Below are 22131 nucleotides of genomic sequence, written 5' to 3'. Positions count from 1 at the left end.
ATGTAGGCCAGACCAGGTGAGGATGGCAGATTTCCTTCCCTCAAGAACACTAGTGAACCAGATGGGTTTTTCTGACAATCGACAATGGTTTCATCAGTAGATTCTTCCAGATATTTTATGTTGAATTCAAATTCCTCCATCTACCATGACAGGATTCGAACCAGGGTCCCCAGGACATTAGTTGAGTTTCTGGATTAATAGTCTAGTGATTGCACCGCTCGGCCATCGCCTACCCCTAAGATAATTTTATCCTGCGACAGTTTCACAACGTATTACTCGAAGAAACTGTCACAAAAACAAACTCATCTTCTCGACAACTCTTGATTGTCCCAGGATTAAAGTTCCCCCACATTGCCTTTGTTACGCACTGTAATATTTTCATGTTTAATACTTTGCCCAATGGTATAAATACCATTAGGGTACCAACTACTGCCACCAGTGCTTTCTGACTCTTAACTAATTATTCCTAATATCTACCCAAACTGTTTCTACTTCATGATCTTCTGAGGCCAAGTTCCTCTCCAGCGGTGTCCTCAACCCTGACACCAGGCAAAAGATACAATCTTCAGAGCTCCCAGTTCTGGTTGCGGAGAACAGTATCTATCCCCCTGACTGTACCGTTTCATATCATTACCGCATTCCCCTTTGCTCGCCACCCCCCCCACCCCCCACTCCCCCCAGAAAGGCATCCATTGCTATGATGCCATGGTCTGTGCATTCATCCACCCCGCAGCCATTCTCTTCTTCTAGATGGGTGGCAAGCACCTGTTGGACAAAGTAAAACTGGGGCTCGTCTCTCCTACTTGTTGAGTCCCTCATACCTGCCTGGTTTGCAGTCACACCCTCCTGTCCCTGACCTGTGACCAAATTTCAAGTCCTACCTAGCTTAAGCTCCTGGAACAAAGTGTTTAGGTAATTATCCCCCTTCCTAATGCATCACAGTGGCTGCAGCTCGACCTCCAGGTCGATGACTCCGAGTAAAGGTTTCTTGAGTCACATACAGATCAATGGGCCATGGATGAAACAGGGGCGCAGGAGCACTGACGTTTTGTAGCTGCCTCTCGCCACCTGCTTTGTCGCCACCGCTACGTGTTAAATATCAACCGAGGTTTCCGCGTTGTAACATTCGGTGGTTTTGTGAATGCTCCCAGGGTTTCAGTCTCCATTACTGTTATCAGCAAATCCGTTCCATCCGCCCTCCCTTCTGACGTGACAAAAGCTGCCTGATATCAAAAGAGAAAATGCTGGAAAGTCTCAGCAGGTCTGGCAGCGTCTGTAAGGAGAGAAAACGGCTGATGTTTCGAGTCCCGATGACCCTTTGTCAAAGCTAAAAGGCACAGAGTGTGGGAGATGTTTCTCCTGCAGGGTGAGGGAATGAAAATGGGTCATAGCCACAGAAATCAGGGGAACAGCTAAGAGTCATCTTTGATTCCTTCACCCTACAGTACACATATCCCCCACTTTCTACGCCTTTTAGCTTTGATAAAGGATCACCAGGACTCTTTTCTCTCCTTACAGATGCTGTCAAACCTGCTGAGATTTTCCAGTTTTTTTCTCTTTTGGTTTCAGATTCCAGCATCCGCAGTAATTTGCTTTTACTGCCTGACTATCACTGCTTTGTAGATGTTTGACTCAGGTTTGTCTCCTTGTCTCAGCATCTCCAAGTGGAATCCTGCCTTCAATCAGCATGGCTGGAAATGTCTCTTTACATCACTGAACAGCTTTCTCTATTACTCTCCTAACCTTGGGAATCTCGGATAATCAGGAAAATTAAATTTATTTGCCCTAATTTACCTTCCCGTGTTATAGGAATGGATGATTTCACTTTCCCGGCAGTGTTTGCCTCGCACTGTTTTCCCCAAGGAATAATCATGAGTTCTACGCTGTTCTGCATGATCTTTGATGAGTAGGTGGCACAGTGGTTGGCACAGTTGTCTCATAACACCAGGGACCTGGGTTCAATTCTGGCTTTCAGTGTCTGTGTGGAGTTTGCATGTTCTACACATGTCTGCCTGGGTTTCCTCTGGAGCTCAGGTTTCCCCCCATAATCCAAAGATGTGCAGGTTAGGTGGATTGACCATGCTAAATTGCCCCTTAGCATCCCAAGATTTGTCGATTAAGGGGATTAGTGGGGTAAATATGTGGGGTTACAGGCATCGGTCGGGGTAGGGCGACACGGTAGCACAGTGGTTAGCGTTGCTGCTGCCTCACAGCTCCAGGGACCTGGTTTCGATTCCCAGCTTGGGTCACTGTCTGTGTGGAGTTTGCACATTCTCCTCGTGTCTGTGTGGGTTTCCTCTGGGTGCTCGGGTTTCCTCCCACAGTCCAAAGATGTGCGGGTTAGGTTGATTGGCCATGCTAAGAAATTGCCCCTTAGTGTCCAGGGATGCGTAGGTTAGAGGGATTAGTGGGTATAATATGTAGGGATATCGGGGTAGAGCCTGGGTGGGATTGTGTTCGGTGCAGACTCGATGGGCAGAAGGGCCTCTTTCTGCCCTGTAGGGTTCTTCACCTATGATTCTATAAGATGCTCTGTCGGAGAATCAGTGCAGACTCGATGGGCTGAATGGCTTACTTTTGCATTGTAACCATTCTATGACTCATCAATTAGCCTCCCTTTATCCCTAATCGTTCTGATAATTCAGCGGATTAACTCAATTTCATCCTTACCTTTAGCTCAAATTTTTCCTCTGTGTCTACCTCTTCTGACCGTTGTCTCATATCGTCTTTTGCAGAATGTGCAAATCAGTCTCTAAACACACTTGACACCACAGGATGGCATTCATGATTATTAATCACTGTTTCCCGCTCCAACTGCTCCCCTCTTCTGACCCCTTCTCTCTGTGCCAGTGAAGTAACTGATGTTAATCTTGATGTCTTGGAACGTCCTGTTAGATATGATGTGGGATTAATGTTCATTCATACTTCTGGCTCATAAAAATACTCTCCTCACATCTGTCACACACCGCGGTCTAAAGCATTGCAAGTGGCACAGCGGTTAGCCTCACAGCGCCAGGGACCCAGGTTCAGTTCCAGCTTTGGGTCACGATCTGTGTGGACTTGGCACATTCTCCCCGTGTCTGCGTGGGTTTCCTCCAGGCGCTCCGGTTTCCACCCACAGTTCAAAAACGTGTAGGTTAGGTAGGTTGGCCATGGCAAAAGCATGGGGTTATGGGGATAGGGCAGGGGAGAGGACTTGGGTAAGACAATCTTTTGGAGAGTCGGTGCAGATTCCATCTGCACTCTCGGGACTTTATCTCTTTATCGGGGAATAAGTTCATTCAAATCTCTGGTGGCTTTACACTGATCTACCCCAATTCCTCAGGCAGGCAACTCCACAAGCTGATGTTCGGGTTAGGAGGGTTGGCCGTGGTAAATTGCCCCATACTGTCAGGGGGATTAGCAGGGTAAATACATGGGATTGTGGGGGTAGGGTCTGGGTGGGATTGTTGTCGGTGCAGGTTCGATGGGCGAAATGGCCTCCTCCTTCACAGTAGGGATTCAATAATTCATGCTGCATTTTTCAATTATATTCTAAAAGCCACTTAACACAATGTTACTGAGTGGAAGCATCAGCTGCTGTCTTGTTACTTCTGTCTCCTGGCCTCTTGCCAAAGCTTTCTCCTGTCACTTTGATAAATCCTATATTTTATCCATCTTCAACCATGGAGACACGGTTTCTAGTTCTTGAGTGACGGGGGGTGTTTATAGCTCCCTTTTCTTTCTCGGTTCTAATACTGAAAGTTCTCGGAAGAGTTCCCTTCCACACATCCACTCTACTTCACTATTATAACCAAGAACAAACTTTATCCCCACCAGTTCGAAACTCCGCAATATCAAGATGGTGCGGCTTGTCCTTGATTGACGTTAAGCAGTAATTTAACCAGCTGACCAGAAATGTACTGAACTAACCATCTTTCTTGGTTTTAAACCTCAAGCCAGTCCACCGGACCTGTTTCTCTGCAATGAGCAAAACACCTTCATCCTTCTAAATTCACAAGGAAATCCACGCTGGTCAGATACGATGAGAGTCACCTTTCCTCAACTGTACATGGTCGTAACATTGGGCGGGATATCCCCCCCCCCCCCCCACAGCCCCCGCTCCAACTCACCACTCACCGCCATTCCCCCCATCACGGTTTTGTGGCAGTGGAGGGGATAACCCAACATTGGCCAGTGGTGTAATCTTTGCGTCTCACTACCATGAGGTTTTCTCACTGTTTGCACCCTCCACCATCCAGGATCTCCATCAGTGGGACCAGAAAATTCCGCTAGCAAGAATGGCCAAAAAATCACCTCCAATATGTTTTTCTTTGTTCTGGTGGTAGCTCCCGACTTCCAGTTGAGTGTGTTTGGGTTTGTACCTGACCCGTGAATAGCGGCGCAACGGTTAGCACTGCTGTCTCACGTCAACAGGGTCCCAGGTTCAATTCCAGCCTCGAGTCATTACCTGTGTGGAGTTTGCACGTTCTCGCTGTGTCTGCCCGGGTTTGATCCCACACTCCAAAGATGTGCGGGTTAGGTGGATTGGCAGTGTTAAATTGTCCCCTCGTACCAGGGGGATTAACAGGGTAAATAAGTGGAGTTACAGGGGATAGGGCCTGGGTGGGTGGGTGGGAATGTTGCCAATGCATGCTTGATAGGCCAAATGGCCTCTTTGTGCACTATAAGTATTGCATGATTCTGAGAGAGCAAAAGCACTTTCCCAAAAGGGTAGAGAAAACTGCCCTGACCACCCTCCCCCACGCTACATCTTGCTTTTGAGTCTCTCTATCCATCCACAGTGGGTAATTACTGCCCAATGGTGCCACTCCTGTGAGTCGAATTCAATTCAATTCAACTTTATTGTCGTTGTATAGTGCACAAGTACAACGGAAAATGAGTTTGCAGGCTCCCAAGACACAAAGAAAAAGGCAAATGCAAGTAGTCATGATAAACAGTGACAATAGCCATTAAGGGTATCGATGCATAATGCGCAATACCTATCGTCTGGAAATCTGTTAACGGACAGGGTTCAGCTAGGTAAGAGCTCTGGGAAAGAAACTGTTCCTCAGCCTGGTTGTATGGGCTCGAATACATCTGTAGCGCCTCCCAGATGATTGGGGTGGCGGGCGGGCGGGCGGGGAGTGTGGCAAATGGTCTGTGGCTGGATTGGGTGGGATCTCTGGTGATGGTGAGAGATCTCAGTAGACAGCGTTTGTGATAAATGTCCTAGATGGCTGGTAGCTGGATGCCTATGATGTATTGGGCAATTTTGACTACCTGCTATTTATAATGACGACTTGCGTTTGCCTTTTTCTTTATAATTTGGGAGCCTGCGAGCTCATTTTTCATTGTACTTGTGCACTATACAATGACAATAAGGTTGAATTGAATTGAATTCGACTCGCAGGAATGGCACCGTGGGGCAGTAATCACCCATTGTGGATGGATAGAGAGGCTCAAAAGCAAGATGTAGCATTGGGGAGGAGAGGCGAAGGGTCAAGGCAGCTTTCTCTACCCCTTTGGGAGAGTGCTTTTCCTCTCTCAGAATCAAACAATCATAGAATCCCTCCTTGTCAGTGGAGCCACGCTACAGTGCAGTTTGCATTCATGTTCAGATTATTGTGGCACAGTGGTTAGCGCTGCTCCCTCACAGCTCCAGGGACCCGGGTTCAATTCCCGGCTTTGGTCACTGTGTGTGTGTGGAGTTTGCACATTCTCCCTGTGTCTGCGTGGGTTTCCTCCGGGTATTCCTGTTTCCTCCCACAGTCTGAAAGACGTGCTGGTTAGGTGTATTGACCCGAACTGGTGCAGGAGTGTGGCGGCTAGGGGAATTTCGTAGTAAATTCATTGCAGTGTTAATGTGAGCCTACATGTGACTAATAAATAAACATCTTTATATTGGTGTGCGGAACTTATCTTTGCTGGACATAAGCTGCATTGTTTTTCCGTCCCATCAAAAGAATTTCCCGGATTGTTTACAGACTGTTAGCATCAGAAAATTACAGCAGATATGGAAAAATGTTTAGTTTGGCTAATAAGGCTATGGCAAGAAGTTGAATTTATATCACAGCTTTAGCACAATAAATATAGCCCAAGGCACTTTGCGGGAGCTTAGTCTAAGGGAATTTGTCACTGGGCCGCATAAGGAGAAATTGGGATGGGTAATCAAGGGGAGGCAGTGGCAGAGTGGAAGTATCACTGCATTAACAATACTGAGACCCAGGTATTGCCTGGAGACCCAGGTTCGAATCCCACCATGGCAGATGGTGATGTTTGAATTCAGTAAAAATCTGGAATTAAAAGTCTAATGATGACAATGAAACCATTGTCAATTGTTATAAAAATCCACCTGATTTAGAGAAGGAAATCTGTCTTCCTGACCTGGTCTGGCCTACACGTGACTCCACACATGCAACAAGGTGTTTGGCTCGCAAATGCCCCCTGAAACGGAGGGCAGTAAGGGATGGGCAATAAATGCTGGCCCAGCCAAAGATATCCACATCCCGTGAAAATGTACTCATGAAAGGCTGGGTTGTAGAGGTAGATAGGAGGGAGAAAGAGGCTTACAAAGGAGAGAATTTCAGAGCTCAGAGGTGGCCAGGGAAGTCTGGAGTGTGGTGTTATCCTTCTGCAATCTTAACAATAAATTTTTATTGCTTATTTAGATTCAGACAGCGGGATCACGCATGGACACATGGGATACGCCACATCAAAAACATACACTGTGACTGAGCATCGATATGGCTGTGTTATCGCCAATGTTCCTGCCTTGGAGTTGATGGCCCTCTACGTTGCAGCGGCCATGCACGATTATGATCACCCAGGGAGAACCAATGCCTTTCTGGTGGCAACAAGTGCACCACAGGTACAGTCATAATGCAACTGATCTTCCCGTTGTGCCAGAACAGACTCACACCCGGGAACATGTGGAGCTTCGGCTTATTTACTGTTTACCATCAAACGTGCCTGGGGATTTTATTGCTGCGGTCGGTAAAACGTTGACTGTTTGTGAAGTGAGAATGCAGGAGGATCCAAAGCTCACATAATCCACTGAATAGAATGGCAAGCGTTCCCTTTTGAGGGAAATGGGTGGCTTATCGGATTAGAAACTGGTTTTTTACCTCTGGTACTTGGCTCTGAATCTTGTCCAAACTCATTTGTTGCCTTGACTGGAAGCGTTTGACTTACAACTCGTTCTTGTCCCTGAATTCACACCGATCGTCAGTCGTCAATCAAACAGGACTTGTATTCTCAATTATTCAGGAGATACAACCAACACTGTGAGAGGTTGAAATAATAGAATTCACGTTTTAGTTATGTTGTTATGCTTTCTTCCCCAGCCCAAACCCAATGTCTCCTTTGTTTTAGGATTGGCTATACCGAATGCCAAAATAATGATCAGGTTGACTATCCCCCCGCCCCGTGCCTAACACATGCATGTCTTGTCATTCCCGACCTAAAGTGTCTCAGCGTTAGGACTCTGGGTCAGGATTCGGGCCTCCTTCCAGAGACTGAGGACATGACCCAGGCTGACACTGCAGGGCAGTGCTGAGGGAGTGCTGCACTGTCAGAGTGGATGAGCCATGTTCTGTCACCACTTTCAGAAGGTCATAAAAGATCTCAAGGGATTACTTTCAAGAAGAGCAGGAGGGTTCTTGCAGTGTCCAGATCAATATTTATGGCTCAAATAATATTAACAAAACAGATTAGAATCACCATTAAAAAATATTTGTTTGATTCAGCTGCGTGCAAATAGGCAACCATGTTTCTTACACTGTAACCGTGACCACACTGTAACCATGTCTACACAGTTAATACTGCTGCCTCTCAGCGCCAGAGACCCGGGTTCGTTTCCCAACTTGGGTCACTGTCTGTGTTGACTCTGCATGTTCTTTCCGTGTCTGCGTGGGTTTCCTCCGGGTGCTGTGGTTTCCTCCCACAGTCTGAAAGATGTGCTGATTAGGTGCATTGGCCGTGCTAAATTGTCCCTCAGTGTACCCGAACAAGCACCGGAGTGTGGCGACTAGGGGATTTTCACAGTAACTTCATTGCAGTGTTTGTGACACTAAACTATTTGAGTGAAGTAATTTCTCCTTATCTCAGTAGTAAACGATGAAGCTTCACCCATGTTCCCCACTTCCCAGCCAGGGGGAACAACCTCTGTGTATATCCTGTCAAGCCCCTTCAGAAATAGTTTTGCGAAATGAGATCATCTCTCATTCTTTTAAGCCCCAGAGAGTACAGACCCAATTTCTCATCATCAGACAACCCTCATAGCCCAGGAACCAATTGTCTGAACTTTTACTGTGATGCCGAGAAGAAGCGGTAATATTTTTAACTAAATTAACCATACTTTAATTGATAATTGTTGCTGAGATCTGCGAAAGCTGCCCAACTACTGTCCAGATATCCATGAAACGACAGAAGTTTGTGAATGTAGCCCAATCCATCACGCAAACCACCTCCTACCCATTGACTCTGTTCACACTTTCCATTGCCTCGGAAAAGCAGCTAGCTTTATTAAGGACCCCACGCGCCCCAGACGTTTTCTCTTCTGCCTTCTTCGGCCAGGAAAAAGATACAAAAGTCTAAGGTCACAAACCAACTGACTCAAGAACAGCTTCTTCCCTGCTGCCGTCAGACTTTTGAATGGACCTACCTCGCATTAAGTTGATCTTTCTCTACACCCTAGCTATGACTGTAACACTACATTCTGCACTCTCTCCTTTCCTTCTCTATGAATGGTATGCTCCACTCTCTCCTTTCCTTCACTATGAACAGTGTCTGTATAGCACACTAGAAACAATACTTTTCACAGCATATTAATACATGTGACAATAATAAATCAAAATCAAATCAAAAACCTCAGAACAGCACTGATAGTTTAAACAAAAGACAAAATGCTCCTCATTTTGAACAGAGACTAACTGAATGTGTATCGCGACTTGCACTACAAAGGACTAGAAGGCCTTTAAAACCTTGGTAAAAGCTATTTTGATTTATTTTGCTTTTAAAGATGATGAGTCATTGACCAGTGATAATAAATGACATTTCCAAAATCATTCAGTATTTGGTAAGAGGTCAGGGTTGTAAAATTGGAGCGAAACCAATAAACGGATGTACTTCAGAGTTGTGTTGTTCTGATGAAACGTCAAGTCTCGATAAGCTTACAAAGCACACGGAGACAGAGTAACTGCCCTGAATATTTGTGTAATGAAATCACAAAGATTCAATATTGGCATGACTGAATATAATTATGAACGCTAACTCAGCTGGCTTCAGAGCTTGACAAGAATCATTTGAAAACCGATTCAGAACTGACGTTGACTCATGATGTCAGAGTCTATCTATCGTTTGAAATACAGAGAAACTAACTCTGTACGAAGTTATGGGGCGGGATTTTCTTGCCATTCGCGCTAGTCCCGCCAACGGTGGCACATTGGTTGCACTGCTGTCTCGCAGCGCCAGGGACCCACAAAGACAGTGACCCAAGCCGGGAATCAAACCCAGGTTCCTGGCGTTGAGAGGCAGCAGTGTTAACCCCTGTGCCAGGATGGTTGTGAAGCTTTGGAATTCTCCAACCCAGAGATTAGAGTGTATCTGAGAGAGATGGATTTTTGATTTCTCAATGAATCAAGGGTTATGGGGCGCGAGCAGGAATTTGGAGTTTAGGTGGAAGATGAGCAAGAACGTAGTATACGGCTGATTCTTGCTCCTGTTGGTATTTTTAATTCCACTGAGATCTGGGACCAAACCTTCCTTATGAAGTGAAATTGTGTTGCAAGTTGAAAAGGCCCACATTATAAGACAAGCTCAAGGACATGCTACTAACTTTCCATGTTATGTTTTATTTGTTCATTCCAGTCTGGTGTCATTTTTAGTGTCAGCCTGGACAATGTGGTAATGTCCTGGCACAGAGCTGGCCTTAACCGTCACCCACAACCCACATGCCTACTCCACACCTTAAGTGCAGTTGTGCTTCATTGCAGGCTGTCCTGTACAATGACCGCTCAGTATTGGAGAACCACCATGCGGCATCAGCGTGGAACCTTTTCATGTCACAGCAGGACTACAACTTTTTGATCAACTTGGACCACGTTGAATTCAAGCGGTTCCGATTTCTCGTGATCGAGGCCATACTAGCCACAGATCTAAAGAAACACTTTGACTTTCTCGCTGAGTTCAATGCCAAGGTAATCTGGTTAAGCTGAATTCATCAGTCATGGCTTTTAATAGAATGATACAGACAAGCTAAAACGAGGAGTACTTTCATTGAGTGACACATCAGTGATAAATGACCGATCACAGGGTAATTATCTCTCTTAGTTCCTCGAGAACAAATTTAAAATCCCTGATTTTAGCCAACTAATTACACCTTAATAATTTCATTTTTTTTGACTCTGGGTACTAGGAGCCCGTCTGATGTGTTCAACACCTCTTGTATGAGATGAACTCCCTGATATTCGAACAGATTTTCTCTTTTATTATTTTGAAGCTATTGCTTCAAGGTAATCAAAGCAGCAAATTTGGTTTAGAGTAACCTGACCTTTGCATATACCTCTACAACACCACCTTTTTAGGTGCTACCTTCCAAGGCTGAGAAGGTTTTTTCATTCTTTCGTGAGAGGTGAGCATCGCTGGCTGGGCCAGCGTTTGTTGCCCATCTCTCACTGCCTTTGAACTGAGTGGTCTGCAAGGCCATTTAAGAATTAGCCACAATGCTATGGGCCTGGAGTCACATGTAAGCCAGGCCAGGTAAGGTGGCAGATTTCCTTGATAATTGACAATTCTTTCGTGGAAATCATTAGACTTTTTAATTCCAGTTTTTTTTATTAGATTGAAATTCAATCCATCCGCCCTGATGGGATTCAAAGCCAGGACTTCAGAGCATTACCCTGGGTCTCTGAATTACTAGTCCAGTTACAAAACCACTATGCCACTGCCTCACACAGGCATAACTGAAACCTTACTCTACACTGACCAGAACTGGACGTGGTACTCGAGGTGTAGTCTCAGGAAAGCGATGGCCTAGTGGGATTATCACTAAACTACTAATCCAGAAACCCAGCTAATGTTCTGGAGACCCAGGTTCGAATCCCGCCACGACAAATGGTGGAATTTGAATTCAATAAAAAATATCTGGAATTAAGAATCTACTGATGACCATGAAACCGTTGTCGATTGTCAGAAAAACCCAACTGAAACTGGATGGGTTTCAGTTATGCCTGTGTGAGGCACTGGCGTAGTGGTATTGTAACTGGACTCGTAATTCAAAGACCCAGGGTAACGCTCTGGAGTCTTGGCTTTGAATCCCGTCAGGGCAGACAGATTGAATTTCAATATAATAAAAGAAACTGGAAGTTAAAAAGTCTAATGATTTCCATGAAAGCATTGTCGATTATCATAAAACACTGGTTCACTAATGGGAAGGAAATCTGCCACCTTCCTTGGGCTACACGTGATGCCAGACCCATAGCATTGTGGTTGACTCTTAAATTGCTTTGCAGACCATTCAATTCAAAGGCAATGGGAAGGAATCCTTACCTGGTCTGCCGGACAGAATCCAGAGCTGCAGCAATGTGGTTGACTCTCAATCGTCCCCTAAGGGTAACTAGGGATGGGCAATAAATATTGGCTAGCCAGCGACGCCCATGTCCCACGAATGTTTAAAAAAATGTTTGATTAAGACTCCCTCTAACTTCTTTTCCACTATTGTGTGTTCTTGTTCCACATTCTGTTGGCTTTGTTGATTTCTGCTCTGAACTGTTTGGACATATTGGTTGTATATATCTGAGGCTCCTTCGCCTCTTTCAATTCTATAACATAACGCCAGTTTTCTCTCCCACGTGCAAATCTCCACATTTGTCCCCATTGAATTTTATCTGCCATTGTTCTGACCACTGAAATCTTTTACTGAACACCTTCTGTACTTGCGATGTTCCCAACTCTAATTCTAGTGCATTTCTTCATTTTGGGTCTCACTTTCAAACTTGACTCATTCCTGAATTGGGGTTATTCCAATTGGTTGTGGTCCCAACTCTAAGCCCTGTGACAGCCCTTTCGATACATCTCACCAGTACAGCGTAAGACCTCAAACTGCCTTTGGGCTGTTTATTGCCCATTTCCAAGGTTTGCTGAGAATCCCACAGCTTTTAAGTTTATCCAGCAGCCCTTCCCATCAAATATCCTTTGGAAATCGAGGTACAACTTATCAATGCACTATTCACAGTCCACTCGAGGTGTTACTTCCTCGAGGAAGCCAAGTATTTGGTTAGGCAGGATGTGGTTCTTGTGTTGACTGCAGTTTACTGACTTATTGATATAAAGGTGATCTTTTAAATTAAATCCTGATCATTGCTTGCATTACTTAACATAGAAGTAAGTAAGATTAATGAGTTTATAGTTGCTTGAATCTGCTTTATTATTATTTGAATACAAATTGCACATTAAACCAAACTATTTTAATGATATCTCCTAATGTTCAGACACCCTCTAGTGTCTTTCAGCATACTTGATATAAGTTTTGTTTGTCTCTGTAAATAGCCTCACAGCACCAGGTTCAAGTCCAGCAGGTTTATTTGGTAGAACGAGCTTTCGGAGCACTGCTCCTTCATCAGGTCCGACGCAGCGCTCCGAAAGCTCATGGTATCAAATAAGCCTGTTGGACTTTAATCTGGTGTTGTGAGACTACTTACTGTGCCCACCCCAGTCCAACATTGGCATCTCCACATCTTGTTTATCTCAAGTAATGGTGGCACAGTGGCAGGGTGGCTAGCACTGCTGCCTCACAGCACCAGGGACCCAGATTTGATTCTGGCCCTGGGTTACTGTTTGTGTGGAGTTTGCACATTCTCCTCATGTCTGCGTGGGTTTCCTCCGGGTGCTTCGGTTTCTTCCCAGAGAGCAAAGATGGTCAGAACCGGTTGGGTGGATTTGCTGTGCTAAATTGTCCCTTTGTGTCTCAAGATGTGTAAGTTAAGTGGATTGGTAGGGTAAATGTGTGGCGTTGTGGGGATAGGTAAGGTGCTGTTTCAGAGAGTCAGTGCAAACCTATTGGGTTGAATGCCTCTAGCACTGTAAGGATTCAATGAGGCATTCATTCATGGAATGCTGGCATCACTGGCTAAGTCAGCATTTATTGCCCATCCCTAATAGAGAAGGTGGTGATGAGCTGCCTTCTTGAAACACTGCAGCCCATGTGGTGTAGGTACATCCATCGTGCTGTTAGGGCTGGAGTGCCACCTGTCCTTGGGAAGTTGTTTCTTTTGAGCTCCTGGGACTCCTTTGCAGCTTGTCCAAAAGAAAGTGGTGATTTTTGTTTGGGTCATCTCTGTTTCAACATTCCTCATGTCGTCTTTATTGAGTATGTTGGAACGTGCAATTTTACAGAATTCTTCTGCGAGCTGGATATCCTGAACCAAAGTGTTTTACCTGCTCTCTACCCTGGAGAGTCATGGAGGCTGACTCACTGAATATATTTAGGATTGAGTTAGTCAGATTTCTGATCAATAAGGGGGTCGAGGCTTATGGGGACACTCCAAAATAGTGAAGTTAAGGTCACTTTCTTGAATCATTGTACTCCAATTGACACAGCTGCACTCAGTGCTGTTAGAAAGGGAGCTCAGGAATTTCATCCAAAGACAAGTGAAAGAACGGCATGGTAGTCCCATATCAGAATGGCGACTGAGTTGGTGATGGTGCCCCCATGCATCTGCTACCCTTGCCCTTCCAGTTTGCAAGCTTGGGAGGTGCTGCTGGAAGAGCCTTGGCAAGTTGCTACAGTGCAGTTTGTAGATGGGACACATTGCTGCCACTGTGTGCACATGGTGGACTGGATACCAATCAAATGGTGGCTTTGTCCTGACTTGTTGAACTTGAGTGTTGTTGCAGCTGCACTAATCCCAGCTACTGGGGAGAATATTCCATTGCAATCCTGACTTGTGCCTTGCAGATGGTGAGCAGGGTTTGGGGAGTCAGGAGATGAGGTACTGTGCGTAGAATTCCCAGCCCCTGATCAGCCACAGAATTCATTTGGCTGGTCTAGTTCAATTTCTGGTCAATGGTAACTCACAGAGTATTGATAGTGGGTGAGTCAGCGATGATACGTTGAATGTCGAGGGGAGATGGTTGCATTCTGTCTTGTTGGAGATGGTCATTGTCTGGCATTTGTATGGGGCAAATGTTAGTTGCCACTTGTCAGCCCAAACCTGGATATTGTCCAGGTTTTGCTGCATTTGGACTCGGACTGTTTGTGGCTGAGGAGTTGTCAGCAGTACTGAACATTGTGCAACCATCAGCTCTTCTGACCTTATGATGGAAGGAAGATCATTGATGAAGCGGCTGAAGATGATTGGGTCTTGGACACTACCCTGAGGGGCTCCTGTAGCAGTTATGTAGAGATATAACACTCAATGTATCATAGAATCCCTACAGTACAGAAGAAGGCCATTTGGCCCATCGAATCTGTACCGACAACAACTCTACCCGAGCCCTATTCCCGTAACCCTCATTTGTCCTACTAATCCCCCTGACACCAAGAGGCAATTTAGCACAGCCAATCAACCTAACCAATCTTTGGACTGTGGGGGAAAACCAGACCATCCGGGGAAAACCCACGCAGACACGGGGAGGATGTGCAGACTCCGCACAGACTGGAATTAAAAAAATTTAACGGTGAGTTGTCTGGTTGGCAGTGGCCTTCAATCAGATAATTCTCCTCGAGACAATCTATGTCCAGTTACGTGACAATATAAGTCACTCAGATGTCTGAGTAACATCAGTGGTGCAAAGGATGCTTGGTCAAAGGCAGCCGAGGAGGTTTGGCAGGTTTTAATCCATGTATGGATGAGTTAGTCCCCCCTGGCACCTTCTTCTCAAACCCATTGATAACCTGGGTCTCTGGGCGCTGTGAGGCAATAGTGCTAACCACTGCGCCATCGTATCACCCTCAGTTGAGTTTGGTTTAAGCATTTTAAGCTTTTAGCCAAGAAATAGTTCAGTAGATAAATTCAAAAATTGGAGGCCTTTCAACCCTTTATATCCATGCTAGCTCTCTAAAAGACCAGGTTGACGAATCCCACAGCCCCATGACTCCTGCAGCTTGTTGGACTGAATAGAATCAGTGAATGAATGATAAGAAATGAATTCACACTTTAATGGGGATTAAATGTCATTGAAAAAGGTTTTCATTTTCGTAGCAATGAAATGGAAAATAATGTAGACAGAATTCCATTGTACAATTTATCACTGAAAATCATATGTTATTTTACATTCAAACCAATTGTAATATAGATTTATATATGCAGTATTTAATTTAATATTGGACAGCACAGTGGTTAGCGCTGCTGCTTTACAGGGACCCAGGTTCGATTTTGGTCTCGGGTGACAGATTGTGTGGCGTCTGCACATCCATAGAAATTAATGGAGCCTATTGTTCATCAACACGGTAGCACAGTGGTTAGCACTGCTGCTTCACAACTCCAGGGCCCTGGGTTCGATTCCCGGCTTGGGTCACTGTCTGTATGGAGTCTGCACATTCTCCCCGTGTCTGCGTGGGTTTCCTCCGGGTGCTTCAGTTTCCTCCCACAGTCCAAAGATGTGCGGGTTAGGTTGATTGGCCATGCTAAAATTGCCCCTCAGTGTCCTGAGATGCATAGGTTGGAGGGATTAGCGGGTAAATATGTAGGGATATGGGGGTAGGGCCTGGGTGGGATTGTGGTCGGTGCAGATTTGATGGGCCAAATGGCCTCTTTCTGCACTGTAGGGTCCCATGATTCTATGATTCCCTGTAGTGCAGAAGGAGGCCACTGAGTTTGCGCCGACCACAATCCCACCCAGGCCCTGAACCCGTAACCCCACACATTCTCCCAGTGTCTACGTGGGTTTTGTCCCACAGTTCAAAAATGTGCCGGTTCGGTTGATTGGCCATGTTAAATTGCCCCTTAGTGTCAAGAGGATTAGCAGGGTAAATACGTGAAGTTACAGGGATGGAGCCTTGGTGGGATTGTTGTTGGTGCGGGCTTCGCTGGGTCAAGTGGGCTCTTTCTGCATCTTTCTGTAGGGATTCTATGATTCTCTGACTGTTGCCAGCCAAAGTGGCAAAGTTTTAACCCACTCAGAACTCATTCGCTTGCTTTGAGTTAAAATTGGGTCCAGTATAGTGCGTTTCTGTGAGACTGAAGAGAATAGAAGACTGTTCTTTTTGTGTACAAGACAGAATGTTAATGCAGGGAACACTGTGTTAATGCACCATTGCAATGTTAATAAGGAGTACAGTACACAGTAATGTGGTGATGATGAACAGTAAATTCTAATGTACAATACATGCTGTACATGCATTATAAAAAGTTGGCACATCAGTGCTTTTCAGTCTGACTTTCACATTCCTGTAGTGATACACGATGCCTTATCCTTTATTCTACAAATCATATTAACAGCAGAGGCTCATTCTTATACAAAAAGCTCTCTCAGCTACTCCGATCATTTTTAGCAATTTGCTAAGGCCTCAATTTTAAATACTTTGTCAACCTGACTCAATTTTGTAATTATTTACTCTCCATTTGATAAACACTTTCAGGTCAATGAGGAGGTCGGACCAGGTATTGATTGGGCGAATGAAAATGACCGCTTGCTCGTTTGCCAAATGTGTATTAAGCTTGCTGACATCAATGGACCGGCCAAATGCAAGGAACTGCACTTAAAATGGACGGAAGGCATTGTCAATGAGTTCTACGAGCAGGTTGGCGAGTGTGCAATAAATGGATGAATGACTGGCTTGTATTTTCTTCCACTTGTTTCAGTGCCAGCCATCAATCGAATGGAAGGCATAGGGTCTCTACTTCGAAAATTAGTGTAATAGAAACACATTGTAGGGCATGTGGCCTTGGGTATACCTAGTGGGGAAATGGCATTCCCTGCTAGAGATATATCGGACCGCAGATTCTAAATTGCCTCCTATTCATTGAAGTGATTATTTAAAGTTTACTTATTAGTGTCACAAGCAGGCTTACATTAACACTGCAATGAAATTACTGTGAAAATCCCCCCCCCCGCCCATCATCAGTGCCTGTTCGGGTACACTGAGGGAGAATTTAGCATGGCCAATGCACCTAATTTTTCAGATTGTGGGAGGAAACTGGAGCACCCAGAGGAAACCCACACAGACATGGGGAAAATGTGCAGACTCCATACAGACAGTGACCCAAGCCAGGAATCAAATCCAGGTCCCTGGCACTGTGAGGCAGCAGTGCAAGCCACCGTCCCGTCCTTGGGCAAGCTTGTTGGCCCCCAATTATTTCACCAGTGCCTCGGATGGTAAACATCGCTGCTGGTTAATTGTTCTTGATCGGGAAACCGTAGATCAAAAAACGCCAGAGGTTCATTTGCTTTCTGAACATTCCTATATCCTCTAACTTTACGTATTGGGAACATGCATAAGGATTCCGAAGTAGGCCAATTTTTGCACAAAGGTGATAGAAGATGCAAAGAGGCAACTCACTGTTACTCAGTCGAGAGGATTTTCCTGTGAGCAGTACTGCCCATATGTCCAGAGTAAGCACAAGTATATCGTTGATATCCAAATGAAGTAGGAAGGGGCTATTCCCAATCTCCTGTCTCATTTTCCCCCTCATTCACTTGTGGTTCTCAAAAACCGATGGTGGGATTTGTACAGGAAGGAGTTTTGTTGGAATTAAAATTATTTCCTTAGATTATATTTTGAAAATGGATTCTTAGCTTCTACAGCTTTCAACTATTGTACTCCACAGCCCAAAGTCCAGCTCTTACCCAGCGGTGGGGCCCGAGAAGATGTCCAGACCACGTTCATGACCCCACACTGGAATATTAACCACATGCTCGCTTCACAAGCACATAAATGGTCAAATATGCGTATCTGGTTCCTGTGAGGAAAACCAATCCTGTATTGTTTCACACACGGGTTTAATTCCCAATTCCAGTTGCCCTTGAGAAGGTGGTGGGTGAGTTGCCTCCGTAGATTGCTATAGCGCGTGTGCTGGAGGTGCTCCCATTGTACTGTTCAAGTACAAGAACTGGCACAGTGGTTAGCACTGCTGGCTCACAGCACCAGGGACTTGGGTTCAAACCTGGCCTTGGATGACTGTCAGTGTGTGGACTTTGCACATTCTCCTATGTCTGAGTGAGTTTCCTCTGATTTCCTCCCACACTCCAAAGATGTGCGGGTTAGGTTGATGGGCCATGCTAAATTGCCTCTTACTGTCAGTGGGGGTTTGCAGGGTAAATACATGGGATTAGGGCGTGGGTGGGATTGCTGTTGGTGCAGGCTGGATGAGTCAAATGACCTTCTTCTGCACCAGAGGGATTCTATGATTCTAAGTAAGGAGGTCCAGGATATTGGCTAAGTCATCATGAACCAATGAAGAAATGTATAGGTCAGAATGGTGTGTGACCTGGAGGAGAATGCGCCAGCGGTGATATTCTCATGTACCTTCTGCCTTTTGTCCCTCTAGCTGATGGATGTTTGGCAGAGGGCTGTTGTACGTCCTGCCAACGAGACAGATTGTAGTCACGTTCACCAATTGTACTGATGGTGTTCCACCAGAGGGGAAAAGTGAAAGAAAATCAAGAACTGAGGGGGGGGGGGAATATCATTCTAGAATCCCTAACTGATTTTCCTTTGATACGCAGGGTGATGAGGAATCAAGCCTTGGGCTCCCCATCAGTCCATTCATGGATCGCTCAGCCCCGCAGCTGGCTAAGCTTCAGGAATCCTTCATCACACACATTGTGGGGCCACTGTGTAACTCCTACAACTCGGCAGGGTTAATACCAGGTAGATGGGTGGAGGATGACGATGAAGAGGAAGGGGAGGAGGAGGAGGAGGAGGAGGAGGATGAGGAGGCTGAAACAACAGAAGAGGAAGGCGCAGAAACCTTGGAAACAACAATAAGTGAGTATTGTTTCTTGTTCAGAACAACAACAGAGGAAACTCACGTTGTTCCAAATGCCCAGGTGTAATTATTTTAGGTCAAGTACTTAAATGGAGAGGGAAAGTGCTTACTTTATGTGGGGATGAACTTTAAATATATGTGCACATTTTGCATTGGTCTGATCTACGATGTTGTCACTCTGATTGTTGACTGTTCCCTTCAAGCTTGAGTAAAGCTTGCTCAATGGGTGCCACATAGGCAGGCACACAGCTGGTGACTAAGGTTTTCAGTGACCCATGAAACTTCCCAATGATCACACCTTGGCTGAAGGCTGGCCAACCCAGGTGCAAGCTGTGGCTCGGTAGTTTTGATCTCTTTCCAGTGTTCTGAAGTCAGCACTAAAACCCCGAGAATGGATCGTTGTGGAATTGGGGCAGGTCAGCGAGCGAACTCTCCAGTGGTACTATATTTCTTGCATGAGTCATGAGTTGATGAATACAGTACAAACACAGAGTTCAAAAGACAACATTTCGCAAGTGAATGTAAATAGGATCCAAGCAAATTGGTGACACTGAAAATTGCCTCGATTGCGAGAGTTTACTGACATGTTCATAGTATTGCCACAGTGCAGAAGGAGGCCATTCAGCCCATCGAGTCTGCACTGACTCTCAACGAGAGCAGTTTACCCAGGCCCACCTCCCCGCCCTATTCCTGTAATCCCATAATCTACCTCACTAATCCCCTTAATCTACACATTTTGGGACACTAAACAGTAGTTTAGCATAGCCAATCCATCTAACCCGTACATCTTTGGACTGTGGGAGGAAACCCATGCAGACATGGGGAGAATGTGCAAACTCCACACAGACACCCACCCAAGGCCGGAATTGAGCCTGGGTCCCTGGCACTGTGAGGCAGCAGTGCTAACCACTGTGCTGCACAACTCTCTCATGCAACCCAGTGTCCCAACTATCCTCTGTAAATTAAGTTAATGGAGGGGGTTTCAACCCCAGTGGAAGACTACCCAGATCTCTGGATTGTCCGGTGACATTACCAAAACAACACCCCATGCATGGGTTTCCCTAGTTATATTCCCTTTTAATACAAAAAAAAATCAATAAATTAAAAATGATTGAACGTGAAGGTTTGACAAGCCCTGATGGGGCACTGTAACTAAAAATAAATGTCAAAGGATATGCTCTACTTACATTCAGTCTGATCCATCATTTAGCCTCATACTTGCAGTGCCTAAAGTTTATTTATTAATTGCAAGTAGGCTTTCATTAACACTGCAATGAAGTTACTGTGAAAATCCCTCTGTCAGCATTCTGCAAAGACCATTCCCTCCAGGATAATATAGTCCACTCCTCCACTATGCCCAACACATCTCCCGTCACTCTCCTTGCACCTTCCCATGCAATCGCAGAAGGTGTAGTACCTGTCCCCTTTACCTCTTCTATGCTCACCATCCAAGGTCTAAAACATTCATTCCAGGTTAAGCAATGTTTCACTTGCACCTCTTTCAATTTGGTGTATTACATTCGCTGCTCCCAACGTGGTCTCCTCTATATTGGAGAGACCAAGTGTAGACTGGGTGATCGCTTTGCTGAGCATCTTCGGTCTGTGTACAATCAGGACCCTGACCTTCCGGTGGCTTGCCATTTTAACACATGATCCTGCTCCCGTGCCCACGTGTCTGTCCTTGTCCTGCTGCAATGTTCCAGTGAAGCTCAACGCAAACTGGAGGAACAGCATCTCATCTTCCAGCTCGGCACTTTACAGCCTTCCAATCTCAACATCGAATTCAACAACTTTGGATGATTTGCTCCACCTCACCTTGGCTCCCTTTGTCTTCATTCTATTTTATTTAATTTTTTACTGTTCTCTACCTTTTATTTCCTTATTGTCTGCCTTCATTTTTCTTCTCCCCCCAACTCTTTCTCCCTACTTTATCCCCTTTTCTTACCTTTTCTCCCCTCTGCTTCTCCTTTTCTAAATGTTACCTCTGCCCCATCCATCCCACCCACATCTTCATCTGTCACAGTTTACCCTCTCATTGTAGCTTATCTACCGTTTGAACATTGCCACTCTTTAGTCTCTCTGTGGACAGCCATTAGCAGTCTTTTCCCCAGGTTTCTGTGACTATGACTCACCATTCATTCCCTCACCATGCAGTATAAATATCTCCCACTTTCTCTGCCTTTTAGCTTTGACAAAGGGTAATCTGGACCCGAAGCGTCAGCTCTTTTATCTCCTTACAAATGCTGCCAGACCTGCTGAGATTTTCCAGCATTTTTCCTTTTGGTTTCAGATTCCAGCATCCGCAGGAATTTGCTTTTATACCGTGAAAATCCCTTAGTCGCCACACTCCAGTTCCTGTTTGGATACACTGAGGGAGAATCAGGATGGCCAATGTACCTAATCAGCATGTCTTTTGGTGGAAATTGGAGCACCCTGAGGAACCCATGCAGACACGGGGAGAACATGCAACTGGACTCTGAAACAGCTGAATGTTTGGTGGCAATAGCACTTAATACCTATCACCATTTTTAACAATGTAATTGACATGACAGTAATATTGATCAGGAAGGAATCTTTTTGTACATTAAGTCAGCATAAGAGGGAAATCCCAATACTTCATGTGTTAGTACACAGAATGATGTGTACCTGTCGCATTTTACGACTAAAGAAACATCAGTCCCATACCATGCTTCCAGCTATTGTAGACATTAATCTCCCTGGTATTGCATTCAAATGGATTCCTGTAGCTTTCAATGAACTCAGTTGTAAATTGTCTCACTTTTCCTTGATGGTGTCAATGTGTCGGTTCAGGATTACAGACATTAATCACCCTTCATTAGGGCAGAATCTCATCCCCAGTTAATGGACCTTAATTGATGATTCCTCACATTACCTGCTGACATGCTATCTGATGGGGCGAGTGCTTTACAATGGTGCTGCGGGGCACTAAACATCTCTTCATACATCTTCATTACTCCTTTGTTCCCTTATCATTAAGTTTTTTTTAATAACACTGCTCATCACACCACCTCAACTGCAATTGAGCTTTTAGCACTTCTGTGATGAAAGCTCAGGACTACTTAGCAGAGCTGTCTCGCAACGCCAGGAACTCGGGTTTCATTCCAGCCTTGGGTCACTGTCTGTGTGGAGTTTGCACACTCTCCTCGTGTCTGCGTGGGTTTCCTCCGGGTGCTCCGGTTTCCTCCCACATGTGCAGGTT

General features: G+C 45.3%; 1 protein-coding gene across 3 annotated transcripts in view; it reads left to right on the top strand.

Annotated features, from left to right (window-relative positions):
- The window catches only part of pde3a (phosphodiesterase 3A, cGMP-inhibited), a 452164-nt gene that overhangs the window by 421486 nt on the left and 8547 nt on the right, over nt 1–22131 (top strand). For all 3 annotated transcript variants that reach the window (XM_080207222.1, XM_080207221.1, XM_080207220.1), the window contains 4 exons: nt 6651–6850; nt 9975–10178; nt 16562–16723; nt 18649–18910. In XM_080207222.1, coding sequence (XP_080063348.1) covers nt 6651–6850; nt 9975–10178; nt 16562–16723; nt 18649–18910 — 828 coding nt within the window. The remainder of the gene's footprint in view (nt 1–6650; nt 6851–9974; nt 10179–16561; nt 16724–18648; nt 18911–22131) is intronic.

Source organism: Carcharhinus amblyrhynchos, chromosome 19, assembly GCF_965287045.1.
Source record: "Carcharhinus amblyrhynchos chromosome 19, sCarAmb.v2.hapA, whole genome shotgun sequence".
NCBI classification, from domain to species: domain Eukaryota; kingdom Metazoa; phylum Chordata; class Chondrichthyes; order Carcharhiniformes; family Carcharhinidae; genus Carcharhinus; species Carcharhinus amblyrhynchos.
This window is presented reverse-complemented; position numbering and strand designations above follow the sequence as displayed.